At 43.2% G+C, this 23,571-nt stretch overlaps 2 protein-coding genes and 4 non-coding genes across 10 annotated transcripts in view; 1 reads left to right on the forward strand and 5 right to left on the reverse strand.

Annotated features, from left to right (window-relative positions):
- Window positions 1-427: 427 nt before the first annotated feature.
- GNL3 (G protein nucleolar 3) lies at window positions 428-7,997 on the reverse strand. The gene is made up of 15 exons (XM_063411528.1): window positions 7,924-7,997; window positions 7,584-7,642; window positions 7,346-7,483; window positions 6,641-6,754; window positions 6,386-6,466; window positions 5,999-6,134; window positions 5,431-5,534; window positions 5,034-5,169; window positions 4,484-4,571; window positions 3,942-4,125; window positions 2,688-2,830; window positions 1,854-1,990; window positions 1,141-1,361; window positions 864-945; window positions 428-774 (listed from the first exon to the last, which is right to left on the reverse strand). The coding sequence occupies exons 1-15, from the start codon at window positions 7,934-7,936 to the stop codon at window positions 686-688; spliced, it is 1,725 nt and encodes a 574-aa protein (XP_063267598.1). The 5' UTR covers window positions 7,937-7,997; the 3' UTR covers window positions 428-685.
- On the reverse strand, window positions 3,114-3,187 carry LOC134558340 (small nucleolar RNA SNORD19). The gene has a single exon (XR_010082339.1). It is a non-coding gene; the product is annotated as a small nucleolar RNA SNORD19 (small nucleolar RNA).
- On the reverse strand, window positions 4,192-4,267 carry LOC134558341 (small nucleolar RNA SNORD69). Its single transcript, XR_010082340.1, has one exon. It is a non-coding gene; the product is annotated as a small nucleolar RNA SNORD69 (small nucleolar RNA).
- LOC134558339 (small nucleolar RNA SNORD19) lies at window positions 4,672-4,745 on the reverse strand. The gene has a single exon (XR_010082338.1). It is a non-coding gene; the product is annotated as a small nucleolar RNA SNORD19 (small nucleolar RNA).
- Window positions 5,871-5,943, reverse strand: LOC134558338 (small nucleolar RNA SNORD19). Its single transcript, XR_010082337.1, has one exon. It is a non-coding gene; the product is annotated as a small nucleolar RNA SNORD19 (small nucleolar RNA).
- PBRM1 (polybromo 1) overlaps window positions 7,935-23,571 on the forward strand; it is a 58,103-nt gene continuing 42,466 nt past the window's right edge. For 4 of the 5 annotated variants that reach the window (XM_063411524.1, XM_063411519.1, XM_063411522.1 and 1 more), the window contains exons 1-10: window positions 7,935-8,177; window positions 11,694-11,849; window positions 12,599-12,696; window positions 13,270-13,417; window positions 15,648-15,788; window positions 16,397-16,513; window positions 16,946-17,014; window positions 17,767-17,865; window positions 18,281-18,366; window positions 22,608-22,699. In XM_063411524.1, coding sequence (XP_063267594.1) covers window positions 7,935-8,177; window positions 11,694-11,849; window positions 12,599-12,696; window positions 13,270-13,417; window positions 15,648-15,788; window positions 16,397-16,513; window positions 16,946-17,014; window positions 17,767-17,865; window positions 18,281-18,366; window positions 22,608-22,699 — 1,249 coding nt within the window. The remainder of the gene's footprint in view (window positions 8,178-11,693; window positions 11,850-12,598; window positions 12,697-13,269; window positions 13,418-15,647; window positions 15,789-16,396; window positions 16,514-16,945; window positions 17,015-17,766; window positions 17,866-18,280; window positions 18,367-22,607; window positions 22,700-23,571) is intronic. The other variant, XM_063411520.1, reaches the window with a different exon arrangement.

Below are 23,571 nucleotides of genomic sequence, written 5' to 3' on the forward strand. Positions count from 1 at the left end.
AGAAAACAACACTCTTGTTCAAGAGCACTGTAAGATCAATCAACTTGTTCCCCAGTGGAGATGGATTACTAATAAAATCTCATTTACCATTCTCAGTGAATGTTCAGAACATAAAACAATGTTTGGGTAAAGTACCTTATATCTAGCTTAAATGAGCATCTTCTAGCCAACCTTGACCTGTGAAAATTCTACAAGTTTGGCAAAATTGTACCAAAAAGTCACTGTTTAAAATTAATGCTCTAGGGGCAAAATCTTTGTAATCCTCTAGGAAAACTTAGATTTTGTGCAGGAATGAAAATTTACTGTGAAATGTAGTTGTTTGAACATGACTAGAATGAAACATTTATAATTCATTTTTCAAAGACGATGGGTTTCTCCTCTTGAAAGGTATTTTTATAAGGCAAAATGAACAGACTATGCAAGTCCATTATGAATTTTTTAAATAGGCTTTAATATAGGAAACAAACTATGACAAAGCTGAATAACAGTTTCCTAGGCCTGTATGAAATCTGGAACTTTTAAGGGAGATTCACTATTATGTACATTATTTGACACAGCAATGATTGAGTCTTTGCAGCAGCTCTGGTTCTGCAGCACTCCTCCAGCTTCTGCTGCAACCCCAGTGTTCCTGACTGTTCTGAGAGGCAGTAGTAGCTCTCCAGACAGTGCCTTCCCACCTGATTTGTTACACATAGTCTGTATTGAAATCATAGGCATCATCTTCATCTGCTGGTTTGTCTAAGCTGATGGACAGTGATCGGGAACGTTCATTTCCTGAGAAGGGAAAATCCTGTGTTAGTGAAGCCAGTGCAAACCCTGGAGGCACCAGAGCCCCTCCTTAAGCCAGGGTTCTGAATACACACCTGCCCTCTGCTCTTTGGAATTTGTAGGAGTCCTCTGTCGTTTTCCAGGCTTTGCTTTTCTGGTCACCTGATCTTGGCTTTCCTACAAGTCAGTGGTCAGACATTATTTAAACATCACTTATGAAATCTCCCATGCAAATGAAACCCAGCAGAACCTGGGGAGAGTGTGGATGTTCCCTTTTATAGCTGAGCCTCACTGCTGAGGCCAGGTGACTTGGAACAATGTTGTTTCCTTAATTCAGGAAAAAAGCCCAACCCTAGTGAAACCCTCATTTACCTCTTTGACATCATCATCATCATCTTCTTCTTCCATATTATCATCATCATCACTTTCTGTGAATTCCTGTTCCTCCTCTTCTTCCTCTTCCTCCTCCTTGCTTGTTTCCATGTTTCCCCGCTCTGATGCTTCCTCTATCACTTTATTTTCCTCTATGGTGCCGTTTGTCATTCCAGCTGACTGGAAAGCAATGCTGCTTGCTGGACTGGGGTGCTTTAAGGCTGCAGAGAACACAGAGAGTGTCTGTTCAGTCCCTGTTACTCAGCACAGACATAATGCCCAGCCCCCAAGAGGGGACTCTACAGTTCTGCCCCCTCCTTGTCATAGACAGGACTCCCACACAGGGTTCTGCCACCAAGGCAAGGACAATTCTCTGACAAAAGCTTTCCCTGAGGCATCTACAGAAAACTGCTGAGAGCTGGAAACCCTGGATTTGTTGAGTTTACCTGCGTGGGTTTGGATTAGACAGCAGGAAAAAATCCTTTGCTGTGAGGATGATGAGGCCCTGGCACAGGTTTCCCAGAGAAGCTGTGGCTGCCCCATCCCTGGAGTGCTTGAGGCCAGGCTGGAGGGGGCTCTGAATAATCTGGGGTGAGTGAAAGGTGGCCCTGCCCACTGAATGTTTGGAACAAGAAGGTCTTTAAGGCCCCTTCCCACCCAGGCCAGTCTGTGACTCTGTGGTTAATGGTAGTTTATTACAGGAACAGTCCTACCTTGAACAGTGTTGCTGTTTTGTTGTTCTAGGTTATCTAAATTAAAGCCTTCCTGCATTTCAGCTATTTTTTGTTCTGTAAGATAGGGTGGTGGTTTCTGAACTTCTGGTGGTTGTGAGTAGTACTTTATTTTGGCTCTGAGAAAATAAAAATCAGCGTTAAAAACAACTAAAGATAACAGTTAAACCACTGTATTTAAAAATAAAACCCAGAGCACAAAGCTCTCAAACTAACAGCAGTTAACTTTAACTAACTTAACGGCAGTTCAATTGATATTAAAATCTGACTCTGAAGTTGTCAACAGTATTAAGGGGATAGCCCACTCCTGAGAGGAAAACACAATGGCATTTGTCACCACAGATCACCTGCCTGTAAAACCTTCAGCTAGAAAAGCAGCTGAGCCACTTGAGCAAGGAAGATAGTCACAGTCAATTACTGAATCTGAGTTACATTTATTCCTACCCTCAGAATATAGGAACCACCCTAAATTTCCACAGAAAATCTGCCACATCCTTTCCTGTCCAGAAGAGGACAACATGGACTTGGTATTTGAGAGGAAAGCAGACTTCCATTACAGAAACTGTCTATGGAGTAATGTGCAACAGGCTTTGACTCTTCTCATGTATCCTTCACAACTTTACAAAATTATCTGTGGATGGCATTCTCTAAATTTGTTGGACAATCCAGCTCTTTACCCAAGTAAAATGTGAGAAAGGAAGGGAAAAAAGCACCCTCTCCTTTTTAAGTACTTTGCTGGACTTGGAGCTTCTGCTGTGCTGGATTAGGAGTGAGAAAAAGGTGAGCAGCATAGAGCAAAGTTCACAGCATACATACCCTGTCCAGTCACAAAGCACTAATTTAGCCATATTTTCAATGTCAGGAACACCTCCCTTTTTTAGCATGCCCCTCTTCTGAGCCAGTAAAGATAAAAACTCTTCAGGGTCCCTGAAATCAGGGATATTATAGTGCATCATTACCTAGGGTAAAAGGAAATGGCACATTTAGAAACAGATGCCCACCTTTCTCATAGTTTTAGGAATAAAAGAGCAAATGAAGTTAGATAACAGTGAGGACAGAGTAAGTGAAAAGCTGTTTTTCCTCTCACACGTGGGAGTGAACATTACAAAGCAAAATGCCTACTTCATCAACAAACTCATCTGCCATTCACCCAGACTCGTGGGTGTACAGAGACAGCACACTGGTCTGTGACAACACTTCTCACAGCACTGAAAGTAATTAGGCTTAGGTTAATTTGCTTGAAACTGGAGTGAAATCAGAGTTGGATCTGAGGTCTTCACTGTAACCATAGGACACAGAAAATATCATCATTTTTCACTCTCTGGTTGTGTGGTGATGAGGTCTTAAGAGCAATGTTGTTTACTCTGGCTGTCAGGATCATGGCATGCTGCTCTGCCTTCTGTTTGTAAGGATGAAGGCTCACACTTGCCCTTTTCACTGTGCAGGGTTGAGGAAAGCAGTTCAGAAACTATCAGAATTCGCTAAAGCAAAATTGTTACAGTGCATTTCCCACACCCAAGCAAATGTTTCTATATAAGGAAAAGAGTTTCGATTTACCTCTGAACATATAAGGAAGCCAAGCCAGACAGTCCTGTGCCCTTCTTACCATGGCTGGCTCAGAGCCAGGACAGGGGCACCTCTTGGGCTTTGGAAGTTTCTCAATACCTGGAGATATTTCTATTGGCAGTTTACCAGAAGAACCCTCCTTGATCCTTGTGTACTTCAGAAGGAGCACAAAGGTGCTCAGGGCTTTTTGGGGTGTCTTAGCCAGGTGTAAGGGGCTTTCCTACATCTGTGCATGGCTTTTGTTTTGGTTTTGTATCATTTGTTATTTTCTCTTTAATGCAAACCTTTTGCTTTATAAAACACACCCAAGGAGCCATCCAGCAATTATTCTAAGCCATTCTGAGCAGGGCTGGACACCCTCAGAATTTGATACATCTTTGCAGAGCTCATTACACGCTGGCCTCCTGTAAGATTGTATCACAAAATGAACTTTCATTATTAGGTCTGAGAAACCTAGAGAGAAGTCTGATGCGGTGAGAGATGCAGAGCAAAGCTGGAGCTCACCTGCTGCTTACTGCAGTGGTTTATGAGGGCAGTTACTCCTTCCAGCACACCTGCTGAGTCTGATCCCTCAGGGTCGATGATGCTTCTCAAGGCCAGAGCCAGGGCACTGTTGGAAGGATCTGCAATTACACTTGGACTGTCCAGCATCTTTGTCTGCTTGTCAAGGTGCACAGTTTGCATGGACCTGTTCAGAGAGAAATGCACTGTGAGCAGACAATCAGTGAAGGACTGGCACTGGTGAGGGATGCGAGACACAAAGCTCAGTGTTGGATTGAATGTACTTCATACAGTCAGTTTCAGTGTTTTGTCATCATGTGCTTTGTGTAGGACAGAACTTTAAACAAACAAAACAAGTTTATACACTCTATCCCCCTGGAGAGAGCTTGCATCACACATATCAATACCTTTCATCTTGCAAATTTTAATGTGGATTTTAAACTGCACACTGGTGGGCTTTGCCTCTAATGGATTGAAACATAAACTCAAGGTAACTGAAGCACAACAAACAAGGAAAGGAACAGCTTTCATCAGACTGAGCTTACTTGGTAACACCTCTTGCCAGGCCAACATTGCAAGCACGCTTTCCTTTGAGACTGTTGATTATGCTGCTCTTTCCCACATTTGGGAAGCCTAAGGAAAAAAAATCAATAAATCCTTGTAAGTTAAATAAGAAAACAGCTTTTTAACACTGATCAAAACAGCTTCTTCCAGGTATCTTCGCTAAGGTAAGCATCAGTGTGAGATCAGAGTTGGATCTGAAGTCTTCACTACAGAAGTAAGACAAAGAATGTATCCTCATTTCTCACACTTGTAGGATTTGTGGTGCTACATTCTGTGGGATTTTTGTCAGGCATGAGGAAGGCAGTGCCAGTGGAGCACACATCCTGCCTTCCTTGTGCTCCCACAGATCCCCATGGAAGTGCACCATGGATCACTGTCAGCTGAAGTACAACAACACTGAGAGCTTTAGATCAAAGAACAGTGACTAGAAAGGTCACTAGCAAAGGTGTTAGCAGTTTTACCCAGTCTGTAATACAGCATCCAAAAGCTTTATGGGAGAAGGAAACTCCTCCTTTTTCTCCAAACACTTACCTACCACCCCAACCTGAATGGCTTTGTCTTGTGTCTTGCCATACTCTTGAAGCAGCTTCAAAAGGCATTTGCTTCCAAAATACTGAGAGGTTTCTGAGAAATCAACACGTGCACGTCTTTTTGTGACCTGTTCCTGCTACAGGATTCAAAGGCAAAAAAACCCTGTGGTCAGGAGCTATTAAGGAAGATAAAATATGGATACTTAGATTTATTCATCTACTGTAACTTCAGCGGTAAGAATTCCCCCACTGTACTGCAAAGCTCAGTCAAAGTGTAAAGGCACATCCATCAATCACAGAAGTGCAGTCAAACCGGGGAAAAGGGATTTTGAAGATGTTTCAACATGTATGACTGCAAACACATGAGTTTCTCATGGGACAGCCTGCAGTGCTCTTACCATAGTCTTGTCCTTCATCATTGTTGCTGACTTAAAAGCAACTGTTGGAAACTCCTTCTTCAAATAATTCAACCATTTCTCTATGTTGTCCTTTGGCACTAAATCTGGAAAGAAGAGCAGTTCTTTCACTCCTTAAATTAATCTTATCATGACAAATAATGTTTGGCTGTGAACTCTGGTATAACTGGGTACACTCCCCAAAGGCACAGAGTCTCTTTTTCTGCCCTAGCAGAACACATCACAGTTACATTTCTGGTCTCTGTACTAGGTTTTTAATGCTGGAGTCTTGCTAGAAGAATTTGTATGGTACAAAATTATGTTCTGTGAGGGATTATCCCACAATCCTTGCAAAGGCTACTTTACCACAAAGTTCCCTTTGCTCTTGTTGTTGTCCTTGCTATTTTCTTTATTTAGTTGCTGGTAACTTGGTAATTTCTAGCCTTTTTAGCGAGCTCAGAGTTGGATCTTATGTCTTCAATGGAATCTCAGATTCCTTTAAAATCCTCATAGCTCACCTACCACAGCACCACAGTGCCAGTAACACTTTGAGAAAACCTGTGTCTCTTACCAATTTTGTTCAGAACCAACAGCAGCTTTTTGTTTCCTCCAGAGCTGGTGACAGCTTGTTCCAGCTGAGGACAGCGGCAGCCCATTGGATCTCTGGCATCCAAAACCTCCAGAACCACATCTGAGGCGTCAAGCACCTGGCTCAGAAAAAAGACAAGAATCAAATAAGACATCACAGACCAGATCACAACTCTGGTACAGCTGTGGCTTACAAAAAGAGTTGTTAACACTTTCTGTTGTAAAATCCCTTACTTCAGTGTTCTGGCTCATCACAGACAAAATTTGTGTTTTAAACAGTAATACAAAAAAAAAAAAAAAAAAGGAAAATAACAAGTGGTCTTATTGCTGACTCTCACAGAACGATCTAAAAATAGTTAAAGCATTTCACCTTCGTGAGCTCCCTGCAGAATGATTTCTTAGAATTTTTATTCAGCTTTTTTGTCTTTCCTTTAGATCTGCCAGAGGATTCCTAAAACAAATAAAAAACAAAAAAAAAAAAGGAAATTATTAAAAGAGAATTAGTGTCAAATACTTGGGTGCATATTCAGCATGAAAATGTAACACCTAACATGCTGCTTAAGAAGGTGCAGTTTCAGGATGACTTCTACAGGTTCAAGCAATCAAAATCATTCAGGACCCCTACCTTTCCCTCTGCTTTCTCCTTGATTGTGGCTGCATTCTTTTTAGCTTCCAGCTTCCTCTTCTTTTCATGTTCTTTCTGTCTGTTGAGCTTCTGCTTTTGTTTCAGTTCTTCAAGCTGATTGCAAACAAAAACCCAGATAAAAATCTTTGAAGGTGGTAAGGAAGAACGTTCTTTCTCCCCATTCCTGACCCAAGCTCCTGAGCCAGCTCAGTTAGAGGTCCTGACTCTGGGAACTCTTTTTTTTTTTCATCCTACCCACCCAGAGGCAGCAATCCATGAACTTGATCCCAAACCAGCAGCTCTGCAGCCTCCGCTGCAGGTGATAAAGGTGCTGCTCCCAAGTCACACCAGTCCACACTGTAGAGAGCAGATCCCCATTTTCTGTGTGATCACACAATACCACGATTGAACTCCCAGCACTGTGATGGGACATTTCTGTACCCCAGCACCACAGGGAACCCTGACTGCATTAGAAGTAACACTTCCAGCATGTTCATATGCAGAGCGAGGACACGAAGGTGAAAAATTAAAGAGAAAATCATTGCACGCTGTACAAATCTGGATTTTTTTTTTACTTTTCCAAAGCAAGAGTCTATTGGGATTCTCTACAATCTGCCAGAACTGCACCTCAGAGTGCACACAAAGCTTCCTTAAAGAAAGGGATGGTCTCAGCTCTTGTCCTCTTTAGCACAAACTGTACCTCACCCTCTGCTTTCTCTGCTCCGCTTCCCGCAGAAGCTCTTCCTTAAACGGCGCCGCGCTGGGGATTCCGGGGTCCTTCTTGGGCTTTTTGTGTCCCCGTTTCTTGGCCTCCTTCCTGACTTTTCGGTGGTGCTCTCTGATCTGAAGACACGCACAAGAAAACTCTCTCAGCCTAAGGCCAAACCCTTCACCGTACCGGCCCCAAAGCGCCCAACGGGGCCCGCGCTGGGCCGGGCCTCACCTTCTTCTGGATCTTGTAGCGCTTGTGGCAGCTCAGCCTCTTGCTCGCCTTCCTCAGCTCTGCAACGCAGCGCGCCCGTCAGCACCGACACCCGCACCCCGCACTGAGCTCCCGCCGCCGCCGCCGCTCCCCCGAGCCCCCGCCGCCCGCGCCTTCCATCGCTGCCGCTCGCTTGGCCACGGGCGGCCGCCAGCCCACGGGGCCGGGCCGGCACCCTCCTCCCCCTGCCCGGTGCCCGGCCCTTCTCTCCCTGCCTGCCCGGTGCCCGGCCCTCTCCGCCCTGCCCGGTGCTCGGCCCGGTGCCCTGCCTGCCCGGTGCCCTCCCCGGCCCGGCGCTCACTCGGCCGCTTCATGGCGCCGCCACGTGCTCCCGCCGGCGGGCGCTGCCGTAAAGCGCGCCGGCGCTGCCCCGCCGGGGTGTCGCGCGGGCTCGGCGCGTTGGGCGGCTGGGCGCGCTTTGCGGCAGCGGCGGCGGCGGCACCGGCGGTGTCGGGACGGGCGGTACCGGCGGGACGGGCCGGGCCGGGCCGGGCGGACCCCGCGCACCCACCCCGGGTCGGCCGCGGCTGCGGGAGGCGGAGCGGAGCCGGCGGGGTGAGCGGCGCGGGTGGGGCGCGGGCCGAAGCTTGGAGGCCGCTGCCTCCCTTTGTGTGGCGGCGCCGCCCGAGCGCGCAGCGGCCCCGCCGCGCCGGGCCCGGGGCGCCGAGCGCCGCCCGCCCCTGTCACCTGCCGCGGGCCTAGGCCGTGTCGCCGTCCCGGTCTCCGGCCGCTGGCCCGGGTGCGCCTGAGCCCTTCGCGCCCCGTTCCCGCCGGGTTCCCGGTCCCGGCGCCGGGCCGGGCCCGCGGGGTGACAGGGGCCGCTCCCGGGGCGGGCCCGGGGACGGCCGCGGGTCCTGCCCGCTGTGGCGGCAGCGCGGGGCGGGCCCGGGACACCGTCCTGCCCGCCCGGTGCCGGGACGGGGATTTCCTTTGTCTCCTGCCGGCAATAACACCTCACCTCCCGGGCAGGGGCTCCGGCGCTTCGGGGAGATTACACGTTTCCAATCTTTGTTTCTTGTCTCGGTGTTGATGAAACGATGGATGTGTTATCCCTCTCGCTTTTTCGCCAGCTTTGCCCTTTTGCAGTGCCTAGTTGCTGCCAGCCCTCTCTTCCCGTCCCGTAGCAGGTTTCAATGGGATCGGTAACCGGGGAAATTCTGACTGCGCTTCCCTCCCTTGTTCCCTTTGCTAAATTTACCATGTTTCGCGGTTTTGGTGAAACGTGGGAGATCCTGATAGCAATAAGTACTACCCGTGGTATCTATTGGCTTTTAGCTCTCCTCTGCCTAGAGGCAGAAAATGAACCGTGTGCTGGAATGCATTGTTTTATTTTAACTGTATTGTGTCCGATGTGTGTAAAACGTTCGTGTAGGGAGCCTGGAGGAGATGCCACTCGTGGTCCTCCTGTACATCCTTTGGGAGAGACGACTTTTCCCCCGTTGTGTATATCTGTATACCTGTGAATTAGTAATGGCCAGAGCATTTCTTGCTGTAGTTTTGTGACATTTTTATGTCTGGTGGGGCCAATTACCAAGGAGATGCTCGAGCTCCTGTTGCATTGGAGGTGGGTCCCTGGTAGCGGTGGAGATTCTTGGTGTGACTCCTGAGAGAATTGTGAGCCAGCGGTGCAATTGCAGAAGAAACTGTGGGAGAGAGGTTCTTCAGTAAAACCCTGTGTTTCAGTGCTCAGCTGAGCTCTCTGTGCTTAGTGTGGAGTGTGGCAATCCAGGGAGAAGTTTGTTTTGCTGCCTCACCTTCAGTGAGAGTGTTACATCAGCAGCTCTATTCACTGCTGATGTTGTTGTTTGTGATGTTGTCCAGACTGATACATGTTTTGCATGGTTATTAAAGGAGAAAAACCTTGTTTTTTGGAGGCTGTGTGTGAGTGGTGAGGACATCTTGATCACAGCAGTGTCAGAGTGTGGCTGAGAGCCTCAGTGTTGTGCCTCAGTGGACATGAAGCAGCTGATGTGCAATTTGCAGGCTGGTGCTGGCTGGGAGGTTCCCAAATCTTTATTTCAGGATGGGACTGGACTGAGTGTACTTTTGGGTTCCTGATTGAAGCGGAATTATTGATTCTGGTAGAGCCTCCTGCCTTTCTTCCACAACCTGGGAATGTGTTTCCCAGCACGTGTGTGGTGGAGCCTCTCCAGACTGTAGCCCTCAGATGAAAGTTGGAGGCAGTGCCAAAGCGTGAGGCAGCTGTCAGTTCCCAAAATGAATCGCCTGCTGATAAACCACAGAGCTTCTCTGCGTGTCTGTGTTATGAAAACGTCCAGAGGGCTCAACAGGGAAAGACTCTCTGGGGTTTGATTGAAGGCAGGAGTTGGAAGAACTACATAGAAGCAAACATTTTGCCATAAAATGGTTCTGTTTATTTCACATGGAATTTCTGGGAAAAAATCAGACCTGGAGACTGCTTAGGAATTGAAACAGTGTATTTTTAGTGTATGGTGGCATATTTATTTCTTACTTCTGAGTATAAAAGTCCACTCTGAAGAGTGATGGAGGTGCATCATCTTAGAGTTTATTAAGTGTTTGTTGACCCTAAGATTATGTTGTTGTAAGCACTGTACTGCTTTGCATTCTCTAACTTTTACAGCGTTCTGGTTTGTACTCTCAGGTCAGGTATCACTTCTGTTTACTTTCTGCTCTGCTTGATGAATCATTCTCTAGCAAGTGGCTGTGAAATCTGTAATGCATATTCAGGAACGTTAGAGAAATGTATTTTTACTGTGACAATGACAGAAGTGTCTAGCATTCTGTGTACAAAATTATTTCGTAGAGTTTCTGCTGGGCTAAAAAAAGTTGCCTTCTGTTTCTTGCTTTTTTTCTCCATCACTGTAATTATCCACTTTATTCTTTGATGTTCCTCTTTATCTACCTACTCTGAATTTTCTTCCCTCTGTCTTTCCTTTTCTTGTCTTCCAGTTGTGGCTGTACTAACACCATTACTGGTTTGGCACTCTCAGAGTGTTCCCTTCTCGCAGTCTCTGTGCTTGCTCAGCAGACACTATGAGGAGATTGGCTTTTCGAGGTGCTGGTTCTACTCTGGTAAATCTGGTAAATTATCGATTGTATCTCCATCCCTCTGCCATGGCCTTTTGCTTTTCTTTTTCCTAACTGGGATTATTCCTGCCTTACTCATCTCATGTGTGTGCCTGAAGTTATCTCTGTCTCTAGCAAAAATGCTTTAGCACAGTTACGTTGTGCTGCCATACCTTGTCAATCATCTGAGTGCCTCTTAAAAGAAATTCCTGGGTTTGGAAAATGGGGATAGGCTGGGATAGATGCCTCTGTTCTGTCCTCAGCCTTTGAGATAGCCACCATAAAGATATTTTCTGGTGCTGTCACTGGAAGCTGGGAAATAGCCAACAGCTTGTTCCATAAGTTACCATAGTTGTTGGATGGTGGTTGTTCATTTGTCACTGCTTGTGTTGGTAAATGCAAAACTGTGGCCAAAAGAGGAGGGGGCTTTGTCTGCTTCTCCATGGCTGAACCACTCATCCCACACATAAACTGGGAGTGGGAGGTCCCACCGTGATCCAGACCTTTTTTTCATTTGAATATAACACAAGGTATTCTGTGGCCCTTTTCATTTGTAATCTGTTTTGGTTGGTTGGTTGATTTTTTCCTTTGTTGGTCTGTTTTTCCTGGTTTTTTTAGTTTGACGTGGAATGAAGTGTTTTTACATCAGAACTGAGCATGTTTCTCTGTACAGCTTTTTTTGTTGAAAACAGTGGTTCTTGCTTAGTTGTCTTGCATGGGAAAGGGTGTGAAAATATAGAGAGTTTAAGAATATATTCTGCAAAGAGCTGCTAAATTCACCTCCATCAGGGTGAGCTTGGGGGTTCCTGGCTTTGCTGTCATTGGTGACTAAAACTGCAGGAGCATTTTGATTTCCCTTTACTCTTGAGAATTTCCACAAGGTTGGAGTTCACAGAAATGGCTTCGCTGACCTGTAGCATTTGGCAAATGTATCATCAGAAGCTCTACTAGCTCTGCAGGCCGCTCTCAGCAGAGGGTTTGGATGCAATGCCAGGGCTTTAAGAATGTTTCTGTTCATTATAGAAGAAGTTGGATTCCATGGGTTCCAAGAGGCGAAGAGCCACCTCTCCTTCCAGCAGCGTCAGCGGTGGAGACTTCGACGATGCCCATCACTCCACCAATGTACCAGGCCCAAGCAGGAAGAGGAGGAGACTTTCCAATCTCCCAACTGTAGATCCTGTTAGTACCTTCTCACTGATTGCACCTTTTTTCTTGGGGATACTGTATCCCTGTCTGGAATATGCTGGACTGTAAAATTAATGATATATGTAGCATGTGTACACTGAATCTGTTCCTGCCTTGGTTTAGGGCCTCATTCAGCTTTGGCTTTCCCTTGGTCCTGGCTCATCACTTCCATCCTTTTTTTTTTTTTTTTTTTTTTTTTTTTTTTTTTCTGTTTTGTTTTTGCTGCTTTTCTCTATTTGCTGGTGATTTTAGCAGATGGAGGGATGTTGGAGAATGAGCTGAAATCATAATGTGCAGAAGTTGAGAGCTGTGTCTGCAGAGCAAATACAGAGGGATGAGTGGGGAATGGCACAGGCAGTGACTGCTGAAGTGTGCAATGCCTCTGCTATGCCTTTGCATGAACAATCTAATGTTAATTAACTGCAGGGCAGAAGAACCCCTGTTGTTATTGTAGATGCCTGTAACTTGGGAGAATTGCACTGAATTAATTTACATTTTGGGTGTTTACTTAGAATTAGCATTGAAATAAGCTCCATGTATTCAAAAAATAAGTGGAAATCCTGCAGTACCTGGCACGCTTGTCAGGTATCCTGCTAAAGTGTGAGGTGCTCCAATTGCTTCTCACTTCTGCTTTAGGCATGCTGTGGATTGGCAGCTTGTCCTTCCCTTTGTAAGCAGGCTTTGGTTTGTTGCCTCCTTCAAATTCTGTCCCTTGCCCTTATTTCACTGTTCTTGCCTTTCAGATTGCAGTCTGCCATGAGCTGTACAACACCATCAGAGACTACAAGGATGAGCAGGGCAGGCTCCTTTGTGAGCTCTTCATCAGGGCACCCAAGAGAAGGTAAGGCCACAGGTCTGGCTAAACCCTGAACCTGAGATCTCATCAGGGAGAACTGGAAACTGATAAATACTTCAGCAAAAATTTGTGAAAAATCTAAGCCACATTTGTCATTGTTTCACATCAGTGTTTGATCCAAGTGTTTGATGTAATTATTCAGTGGGACTGCTTACATTGGTGCTCTTTTTCAGGGGAAAAAAAACGTTGCACTGAATTAATTTAAAATGTTTCCTGTGACACTTGCCTAAAGCATCTATGCCTTTGACTGCAAGATATTCTGTATGAGTGGTGGGATGTAATACTGAAGACACAGCTTGGGAGGGTTGATAGAAGTGACCCTTGAAAATGTAGCTAAGTAAGAGGCTGAATTTTCTCTTAAACTCAGAAAGCTGAGGGCAGTACCAGAACATACATGAAGTGAGCTGACTGATAGAGCACTGCCCAGATCCTTTAGCTGTAACAAAAACGTATTGGAACTTTCTTTGGTTTATTTAGTCATAAGCATGCACAAGCTTTAGAGCTGTGGTTTGGGTTTTACTGCTTGGAATATGATGCCTGTTTTTGTCATTGCAACAGAAATCAGCCAGATTATTATGAAGTGGTTTCTCAGCCAATTGATTTAATGAAAATCCAACAAAAGCTGAAGATGGAGGAATATGATGATGTGAATGTGCTGACTGCTGATTTCCAGCTTCTCTTTAACAATGCAAAGGCTTACTATAAGGTGAGCAAACTACATGTAAAAGCTCAAATCCACTGTAAAAGGATTAGAGATGTTCAAGTTCTGCCTTGGTTTGGCCAAAACCTCTTCAATTTAGCCTGAAGTATTATTGGTAAGAGAACAGCACATATTGCAGTTATTTGCATGTATTTCCATAATGTTGACTGTATCTTTCTAAGATGTCCTACTACAGCAATTTTTCTTGTGGAATATTGTAAAATAATGTGGGGATGATCTTTATGTAGTTTTCCTAAAGAGATCAAAAGCAAAAATGGAGATATAAACTGAGAAAAATACTCCTCTGTCAAAGCTTTCTCATTTTACAACACCCTCTGTGTAACCCTTTGAAATGGAGAAAGATTTATTTTTTTCCTCCCAGAAGGAAATATTTATGCTAACAGCAAGCTTATGGTAGGAGTGTTGAATCTTTCTCTTCCATTTGCCACTTAATAAAGTGAAAAAAAGGCACATTGACTGTTGTGTGAATGTAAAGTCATCAAGACAACCCCCTTGGCAATTCCCTCAAACTGGATCTGTGTTTTATTATGGATGTTAATGGGTTTTATTGCAGTTTTCATAAGGCAGTGGGGAAAAATTGGATTAATCTTGTTTAATGAAAGACTATGTTAAATCCACAGACCAGTGAAATTGTATGTGGTGAATGAGATGATAGAGCAAATCTAAACCTGCTAATATTGCCTTTCACCTATCTTTGACTTTGGAGATGATCCAAATGAGTGCCTTCTGAATAACCCAGCTGGGGTAGCCAGGTGACATCCAGAAAGGCAGTGTTTGTTCTACGTGTTTGTGTGTAGTAGCTTCTTGAAAACCATCAGATTTATGCATTTGCACATTCTGCTTCCAGGAGGAAAAGTACAAAGATTCCCAAATCCATTTTGTACTCCTGGAGCTTTGCAAGGCACTCACTGTGAAAACCCCAACATTAATGGGTTTTATATGAAGGAAAAGGACTTGATGGCAGGAGAGGAGGATTGGGGTTTTTCAGAATGTGTGCTGCCTTTCCTATAGAGTTATGGGCTCAAAATTTGGCATGTGTCATAGAGATCTTGCATTAGACTAGAAATATGTATCCATTATTCCAGGATGAGGGAATGTTGGCATTTCCAGAGAATTATGGAGCTGTGGCACACAAACTTAACCTCTTCTTCTTTTCACCTTTTACCTTTCCCAGGCAGCTCCATGGCATGGACAAAACCAGGGACAGTGATTGATTGTCAAAGAATTTATTCCAGCAGGTGTTTTATTGGCAATGCTGCAGCAGAACAGCAGCCTTTGGGTTTTTTTTGTGTTTCTAGTCACTCTCTCACTCCTGAGCATCTTGCATTAATACAGAAGGAAGCAGATTTGTGGAACAGGATACCCTTAAAAAATCTGCTCTTCATAAGCAACACCTGGCCTAATGTGCTGAGAATATTTAAGCCTAATAAGGCAAGATCAGGAGCAGTTCTCATGTTGGTTTCTCATTTGTATTACTAGCTGTCAGAGGTTGAGAGAGTGAAGTAAGAGTGCAATCAGCACTAATAAGGTGACATTATCAGCAGGATTACCTGAAATAGAGCCTAAATGACAGAGGAAAGGGAAGGAAAAACACAAGGGTGGAAAGCTGTCTTTGTTCTGGGTAATGTTAATATGCACATGCTTGTCTGCCACTACTAGCTCTGTATTTTTAGAAGTTAATTTTCTAACTAATGCTTCTGCCTCTTCTAAAAGATGTGTCTAGAGGTGTACACAGGTGGTAGCATGCTGTCAGGTTCTTTGGAATTTCCCAGTTAGTGCTGAGTGTAAACCATTGCAGTACTTTCAAAGGTATTTATTGGCATTCCTCCACAGAAGTTAATTTTCAAGTGCGGTGCAATGACAGCAGTATTGGCTTAAATCAGATTTCTGGCATACTGAAATTTAGTCTGTTTTCGATGCTGGTGTTGTACTTCAACAAAACCCAGTGATTTCTCCAGATTCATCTAATTGTCTTGTTCAAGTCTCAACTCAGCTAATTTTATTGCTAAGTTTTCTGAAAGACTTGGATGCTTTCAAGGAATACAGATTATATTTTCTAATGCTTATTGTGATTCTCCTGTCAAAGAACAAAAGAAGCAGGAGTTCCCCAAGTTTTCTATTACTCACTTAATACCTTTCAGCTAATAACTTATAATTTTCTCCCAGATGAGAATGCCCTGAATTTTGACTGGAATGTTTGATTTGTTTTTTGCAGCCAGATTCTCCTGAATATAAAGCTGCCTGCAAACTGTGGGAGCTGTATTTGCGCACAAAAAATGAATTTGTTCAGAAAGGTGATACTGAGGAGGATGATGATGATGAGGAAGGACATGACAATCAAGCAAATTCTGAATTAGTAAGTGTGGGCATGACAGCTGCAGAAGGGGGAGGCTGTAACTGGATGTCAGCTGACTCTGAGAGGGTGAAAAATCATTGAGTAGTATTTCATTATTAAATTATGCCCCAAAGGGTATTTCTGATGCAAGTTTATTAGTTAATTACTTCACAGCATGTATGTGTGTTTACTTTTGCCTAGTAATAAAAGGGCTGTGAGTTTCTGGTATGGGTAAAAGCATGGTTCTGGTTTAGTTGGAATAAAATGAAGTGTGCTTGAATGAATGCCAACACTGAGGTTTGCTGCAAGCAGGATTTGTGTCTAATGACATCAGTTATCAGCAAGTGCCCCATTCAGTCAGTGCAGCTGTTCCCAGAGTGTGATGAGAGGAAATTTGGGCTGGCCTGGTTTTTGTGATGTGTGTCTGACAGTCTGCAGTTAAAGCTGAAATTACAGTTTCCGAGTGTACCTTTACCTACATAAACAATCTTGTCTTCAAAAGTTGCATCTGTATTTTGTAGCTGATTTTTTCTACCTTTGAAGTGTAAATTCCTGTGTTTCTGTGCAACTTGAACCACTCCACTCTGGCTGCTATTAAAACTTTCTGTCATTTTTGTTTCCTACATTAGTCATCTCCAGGTTACCTGAAGGAAATTCTGGAACAGCTTCTTGAAGCTATAGCTGTTGCCACAAACCCCTCAGGACGCCTCATAAGTGAACTGTTTCAGAAACTTCCTTCTAAAGTGGTAAGTATTTTAATAATGTAGGTTATTTCATTATGGACATTTCTCTAACTGATGTTACAGGCTGTGATGGCCACGCTCAGGGTGCAGTTCTTTGTTTCTGCCTCTTCAGTGGCAAACTCCACCTGTTTTTACTGCTGGTTCAGAACAGTGGTGTTCTGGTTTTGTGGTGAAAGTTTTAACCAGCAGAATAAATATTCTGAAAATCATCACCATGGATTTGATTTTCAGTCAGAACTGGTCTCTTATGTCAGTTTATTAATGAATTATAATTCCTGGTATCTGCCTTATGGCCTAACTTGTCCAAGCTGAAGCCTAGTGCCATATTTTGAGGCTTACACTGTTCTTATCTTCAATTTATCTCATTTTGTGAGCTGTTAGAACAAAAGCTTTGTGACTATTTATAGTAATACATAAATTATTTCTGTTTTCCAGCAATATCCAGATTATTATGCAATAATAAAGGAACCCATAGATCTTAAAACTATTGCCCAAAGGATACAGGTATGAACATATTAATATATCAGGGTACAGTAAGCATTCCAGAATTGTAAGAAGTCAGGATTTATAGTGGCAGGAAGGGCAATGTGTTTTCCCTCTGCTCTTAAAAAACCTGCACACTGTGGGGATTCAGTGTTCTGTGCTGGGTTAGTGCTGCAGGAATCTCTGTGTGGAAGATCAAGCACTGTGACCTGTGGAGTGCTGGCTTGGAGCCAGAATATCTTGGGTTCCTTGATGTTTAATGGCTTAAAGCAGTTCCTTGGCAAGTGCTGCTCATGTAAAACATTGGAGTACTGAGGCTTGGCTGTGTATTATCATCACCTACTTCTGTTCTAGTGCTATAAATAGATGTTTTGTACTGATGTATTTTTCATCTTACTTCCCCAGTAATTTGAAATACTGTTCTGTAATTCTAGCATTTTGTATAGTAGAGAGGGATGGGACATAGATTGAACTAGAGAATAAAGTTAAAACAGCATTTTGTCAGAACTCTTCAAAATGAAGGTAGTACAATCTATTAGGTGTTTCTTTCAATCTTAGCATTCATGAGCTTTATAAAGACTTAGCATATACGTATGTTACTGTCTTTGTCTGATTACTTTTTCCAGATACTTACCTGTTGTATTTACAAATAAGTTGTTGTTCTATGAACATTCCCTTTATTGAATGGGAATTCCTTTGCTTTGCACTATTGCCTTAGTTCTCATGCTGTCTGAAGGTTGCCACTTCAACCAGTTCTGCTTCTTGTTGTACAGAATGGAACTTATAAAAGCATTCATGCCATGGCCAAGGACATAGATCTTCTGGCAAAGAATGCCAAAACCTACAATGAGCCTGGATCCCAAGTGTTCAAGGTTAGTTTCAGTTGTTCATAGTGTGATTTGAGTTCAAATTATCTTAACTGCTTTCTGTGCTGGTTGATGCTTAAATAAGTCTTGAGCATAAAGCTCGCAAGACCGTGATTGCATTTTTTAATAGCTTTTAGTGGGTTTTTCTTTTTTATATTGCTTTAAGTAGAATTGGGGTACAAAAATGACTAAAAATCAGCTTGAAGCTGCTCAGGTCTGCTATTCAGTTTTTTCAAGCCTCTGTAAAAATACTGTGTGGGAGTATTTCAGGCAGACTTTGTTCCATGCTTTGTTTCTTATGCAAAATTGTTTTATATCTAGATGTAAAAACACCTTAATTTTTTTTTTAGATAGCTGGATATATCTGAGTACAATATTGTTCACTTTCAACATTAAACAAAAAAAATCTTTTAATTGACAGGATGCAAATGCGATTAAAAAGATATTTAATATGAAAAAGGCTGAGATTGAACACAGTGAGTTGGCCAAGTCAAGTCTCCGAATCAGGTACTGCAAACAGAGTTCTTTCTATAATCTCATATGAAAACCTTTACTGACACTCCCTTAATTGTGCTGTGGGGAGTATCGTGGGAAATAATGGCTTGAAATCTTAGTGTTGTTTAAAAAGTTGTATATTGGTTAAAATACTTTTTGAAAGGAAGCTTTTTTCATTGTAATCCTTCTGTGGTGAAATATTTTTGTGATGTACTTGATTGTGAAAAATAGTGTCAGTGGATCTTTAACAAGTTATGGCCAACTTCCACCATGTTTTTATAAGTTAATAACAGAAAATGAATATTGAGGAACAAGGTCCTTTGTTTTATTGAAAAATGCTGGGTAGGAACTGAAACCAAAGGAATCACAGTTAGGTAGAGGCAGAAACATAGGAACAGAACCTTGGGCAAAAGATACTTAGAGGGAAGTCCACTCTTGTTTGAAAAGCAATTTTAGCTATGAAAAGAGGCACGGGAACCTGAAGATCTGGATTTAGGAATCAGTGGAGCAGAGATTTGGCCCTGAATATGCAGGTATAAAACACTTGATGAGGGTTGAAAGCTCTGTTTGTTTCATGGAATGACTTTACTTGGGAAACAGCATTTTCTTCTGTGAAAATCCGTAGTGTACAGAGAAGTGATGCAGTCATTATAAATGTTTCTTAACTGAAATGCAATTAAATTTCTTCTCATATAAACGTTTTACTTATGAGCAGCACTCAAAAGTAAGTTGAGATATTTGCCAATGTGAGCTGTGTCATTTATCCCAAATAAATCAAGCAGTGTCCTGCAAGCCATTCAAGGAGTTGGGAGACTCTTACAAGGTGGAATCTCTTTATATATTAGAGCTGTTTAGTGGTATTTGGTGCTGGGAAACCACTGTTGTCATTTCCTGCAAAGGTTTGTATGGTTCAACTGGAAACACTGCCTTTACTTAACTGGAAGGTAGTTTAATTTTTCCTGTGTATATGGTGTCAGTATTAAGAGTGTTGCCTAGGATTGTTGTGTGAAAGAAGTGGAAGTTGTCTGGTTGATTTTTACTGCTGAAGTGGTTTTTCTGGTTGGTTTGTTCAGCATCAACATCCTTCCTATGGTAGGTGAATCATTGTTGGAGCACATAAAAATAAAAACCAGAAATACTCTTTGAGTAATTCCTGACAGGTGAATAATTTTCCTTCTTAAAAGTATGTGTAGTGGCAGAAGACTTTGATTCTTCAGGCACTGAACATACATATGTGTTTGCTTTGCAGCAACTAGAATTACACAGAGGCATAAAGGTTTTCTATTTAAATTGTGATTGTATTTTATTTTTTTCACTGTATTTGCCATTGATGGAGCTCAGGATGTTAGGGTGTGTGTCATATTTGTTTCTGAGGCTCAATGGTTTTTCTTTAAAATAAAGCTGATTGTGTAAGAAGGGATGACAGATAAATCACACTGATATTTGTTAGCTGAATTCCTCTCTTGCACTGCCAACCCATTTCCACTTCTCAGCTGCCTTATTCTGGATGTTCTCTGGTGTATTGTGTTCTCAACAGACCTTCAAATCCTGAAGTAATCAATCACAATCATTGACAGCTCCCTTCTTTATTTCTCTAACTTGGGGAAAAAAATATTGCCTGAAGGTGGCTACAATAATATTGGGCTGAATGCAGAAAAACTTGGGATAAGGGAAGAAGTGTCATGAAAACCAAACCAAACCTTTTGCCTGCTATTGTGTATGTCACTGGTTGCTTTTTCTATCGAACCATTATTCTTTTTTGTTGTTGTTGCTTCTTTCTAAAGAATCTGCTTCACAGAATCATTATTTTTATTTAAATTCCTAAATGTTTAATTGTCTTAAAGGGGAGTTCTCCTTTACCTATTGCTGATTTGGGTAAAATTCCCTCATAAGTTCACTTCAAGTGCATTTTCTGTATTTTTCTTCTGAATTTACGTCTGTTGTTCTTTGTCATTGATAGCTCAAACTCAAATCATCATAATGCTACTAACCTAAGCTTTATATGTTGCCACTGTGTCAAATTTTTTTTTTATTGCAGAGCTCATTGTCTCCTTTGCCATACTAAACTGCTCACTGTGGGTGCATTTAACTGTCCTCCCTTGAAGTGGCAAAATTGAATTGCTTGATGATATGCATTGTCAACCAACTTGACAGTGACTTTAGGTGTTGATAAAACATGACTGGACCTGTATGATTGGCTTTATCTGGATGCCAAGGAACATTTTGTTGGCTGCTTTCACTGCTATTTAGGCTGAGCTGTGTGTACAGCTATCAATGCTTGAGCTAAACGTTACTTTCCTCTGACTTTATAAACAAAATCCACATAAAATTCTGGAGCACTGAAAGGATCTCAGTTTTACATATCTTTTAGCTTCCAGACATCTGTCTGTGAACCTTTTGGCTGATCTGTCAAAGTGATTCTGTAAAAAGCTTTTTTCTTGCTGCGTCTTTTCATGGGTTTATGGTGGGCCTGTTTCTTTTCCTCCCCCTTTCCTTGGCTTGCCTCTCCTGCCTTAAGGACTGCATCAAATTTGGCTGCTTCCAAGCTGACAGGTCCTTCCTCACAGGGTAAAGGCAGTGTTGGGGATGAGAGAAATTCTTCTAACAAATATTATCGGTAAGTAAATTGTGCCCTTGGAGGAAAAGCTGAGTCGTCATCGTATGCAAATGCTAAATTTTGTTTGATTTTACTTCCTCATACCTGCTGTGGTGCTGGGCTGTGGATTAGGGTGAGATTAAGGCAGGTAACACACTGATCCTGTGGTTATTGCTGAGTGAGAAGTGTGTGCAGTCCTTCATGCTGGCCAATGGATGGTGGCAGTGCTCTCTGGGGTGGCTGCAGCAGCTGCCACTGGCAGCACAGGGATAAACCACTGGGAATGCCCGGCTGGGGCTGTGCCCGGCTGGGGCTGGCTGGGAATGCCCGGCTGGGGCTGGCTGGGGCTGTGCCCGGCTGGGGCTGTGCCCGGCTGGGGCTGGCTGGGAATGCCCAGCTGGACATCCTGGCTGTGGAAGAGCATTGTGTGGGTGCTCATGGACCCAAGAGCTGGGCCACTCAACAGCAGCAGAGCACCCAGGGGTGGGACAGGATGCTGGGGCTGGAGTGGCTCAGGTGGAGCTGCACTGAGTGGGAAGGTGAATTACAGCTCCATGGCACCCCAGGGTGTCACAGAGGAGGTGCTACAGATGGATGTGCTCGTGAGCCAGGTGTGGGCTTGCACACCCTGTCAGTGGCATTGCAATAAAAATGACCCAGGTGAATGAAGGGGTTTTGGTGAAAGGGGCAAAGTACAGCAAGGACAGAACCAGAAGTGGCTTCAGCAGGCACAGCCCAGTACTGCACACCAGCACTGCTGCCCTGGAGGTCTGCAGGGACACAGGCAGCCCAAAGTCATGGACTAAAGGAGCTCAGAGGACGTTTTAGAGGGGTGGCCCACAGACTAAGGAAATGATATCTGTGTGTTTGTATCAAAAGGCAGGAAAGGATGTACAGGAAAGTGTAGGGCCCAGGCATGCACTCAGCCCATCTGCTTTTTCCCAGTCTTCACTTGGCTCCTGCAGCAAAAGGCTGAGCCTGTTTCAGGAGTGCCTGAAGAGTTGATCTTGTGAAAAGGCAGAGAATGTCAGGCACAGGTTATATAGTGTGATATGAAATACTGTGCCCAAGGTTTGGGACAAAAGAGGGGGATGCTGAAGAAGTCTTGGTGAGACCGTAGCTAGTGTGGATGCCAGTTTGCTCCACCTAAGAGACACAGGAGGCTGCTTCATTGCAGGCACTATGTGTGCTGAAAATGCCAAAGGTGGGGATGAGGGAATGGGAGAAGATAGACAATACTGCTTTTAGTGTGTTGAATTCCTTCCTGCAGATAAATCCCAATAAAAATCTCTTCCAACGTTATTAATTGGGAGAGACTTCTTATCATTCCCCTTCTCTTGCAATTAATCAAATACTCAGGTGTATAAAATAGGACAGAAGGTAGGCTGGAGCTCGGTTTTCTGACTGTGTTGGATGGACCAGCTCATAAAATAAAGGCAGACTCATGGCTTGGTAAGAATTTCTCCTGTTAAAGGCTGCAGCCTTCTTTAGTCACGGCTGTGTTCCTGCTTATGGAGTCATGAGCTTCACTTGTTTGCTCACACACTCTGGGTGACTGTTAATGGTTAATGTGATAACTCTTTCCTTTTAATTTTTTCATTTTGATTTTCTCTTTTTTTTTTCATTTTAAAATTTCTTTACTTTTTCTCTTTCATAGTAACAAAAGATCAGCCCAAGGGGATCGATTATCAGCAATAACCATGGCATTGCAATATGGATCAGAAAGTGATGAGGATGCAGCTTTGGCTGGTAGGAACTGAAATACAGTTTCTTTAATTCCTTTCATTAAAATGTTCACCATGAGCAAATCTGTAGAGCTACTGATAAACTCAGATACATTTATTTCAAAAAATACTTTGCACTCAGTGTGTGGTTCCTTTGAATCTTACAGCTAGTGAGATAGGGTAGGCCAAACCTGCTGGCATACTTTGAATTTTCTGTGTGTTTCCATGTATACTTAGCCAAGCTTTAGGGAGATGTTGCTTGGTTGTATTCCTTCTAAAATGGAACAGAAGAGGAAATACTGGAGAAGACATTGGGTGCTCCATGCAGCAAAAGAGATGGTAGTGCTGGAATTGTTTCTTTGTTTAATTTTTTTGTTTACATTAAATTGAAAGATGCATCTGTTCAATATGTATTATTGGGGCATTTATTTCTTACCTGGTAATTGAGCTGTACACCCCCCAGTTTTCTAGTGGATGGGTATGTAGAATTTTTTGGATTTTAGCTCTTGCTGTAAGCAAAAGCTCTTTGATTTCTGGTTAGCTCAGAGTTCAGTTATTGCTTCAGAGCAGCTGTTTTCTGGGAGGTGTGGGGAACATTTATTAGCTTGGTTTTGTTTGTTTGATAGCTGTCATTATTTCCAAATTGCAGTGCTGTAGAAGCATGTAACTTTTTATGCTTTAGTGATTTAAATTCTTGCACTGATTGAACCACTTTCAAGTGCCACCTTTGCTATGGACATTACTGTAATTTTCACGGGACCTCTCTCTGTATGTGAGACTTTTGCCTTGCTGCTGTTGAAGCTCTCCTGTCTTTATTCCCTTCACCTAATAGGCAATGTTATTTTTTTTTAGCAGACTTGTCACCCCCTAAAATTTTCTGTCCTTCCAGTGTACTAC

The sequence above is a fragment of the Prinia subflava genome, chromosome 14, assembly GCF_021018805.1.
Source record: "Prinia subflava isolate CZ2003 ecotype Zambia chromosome 14, Cam_Psub_1.2, whole genome shotgun sequence".
In the NCBI taxonomy this organism is placed as follows: Eukaryota; Metazoa; Chordata; class Aves; order Passeriformes; family Cisticolidae; genus Prinia; species Prinia subflava.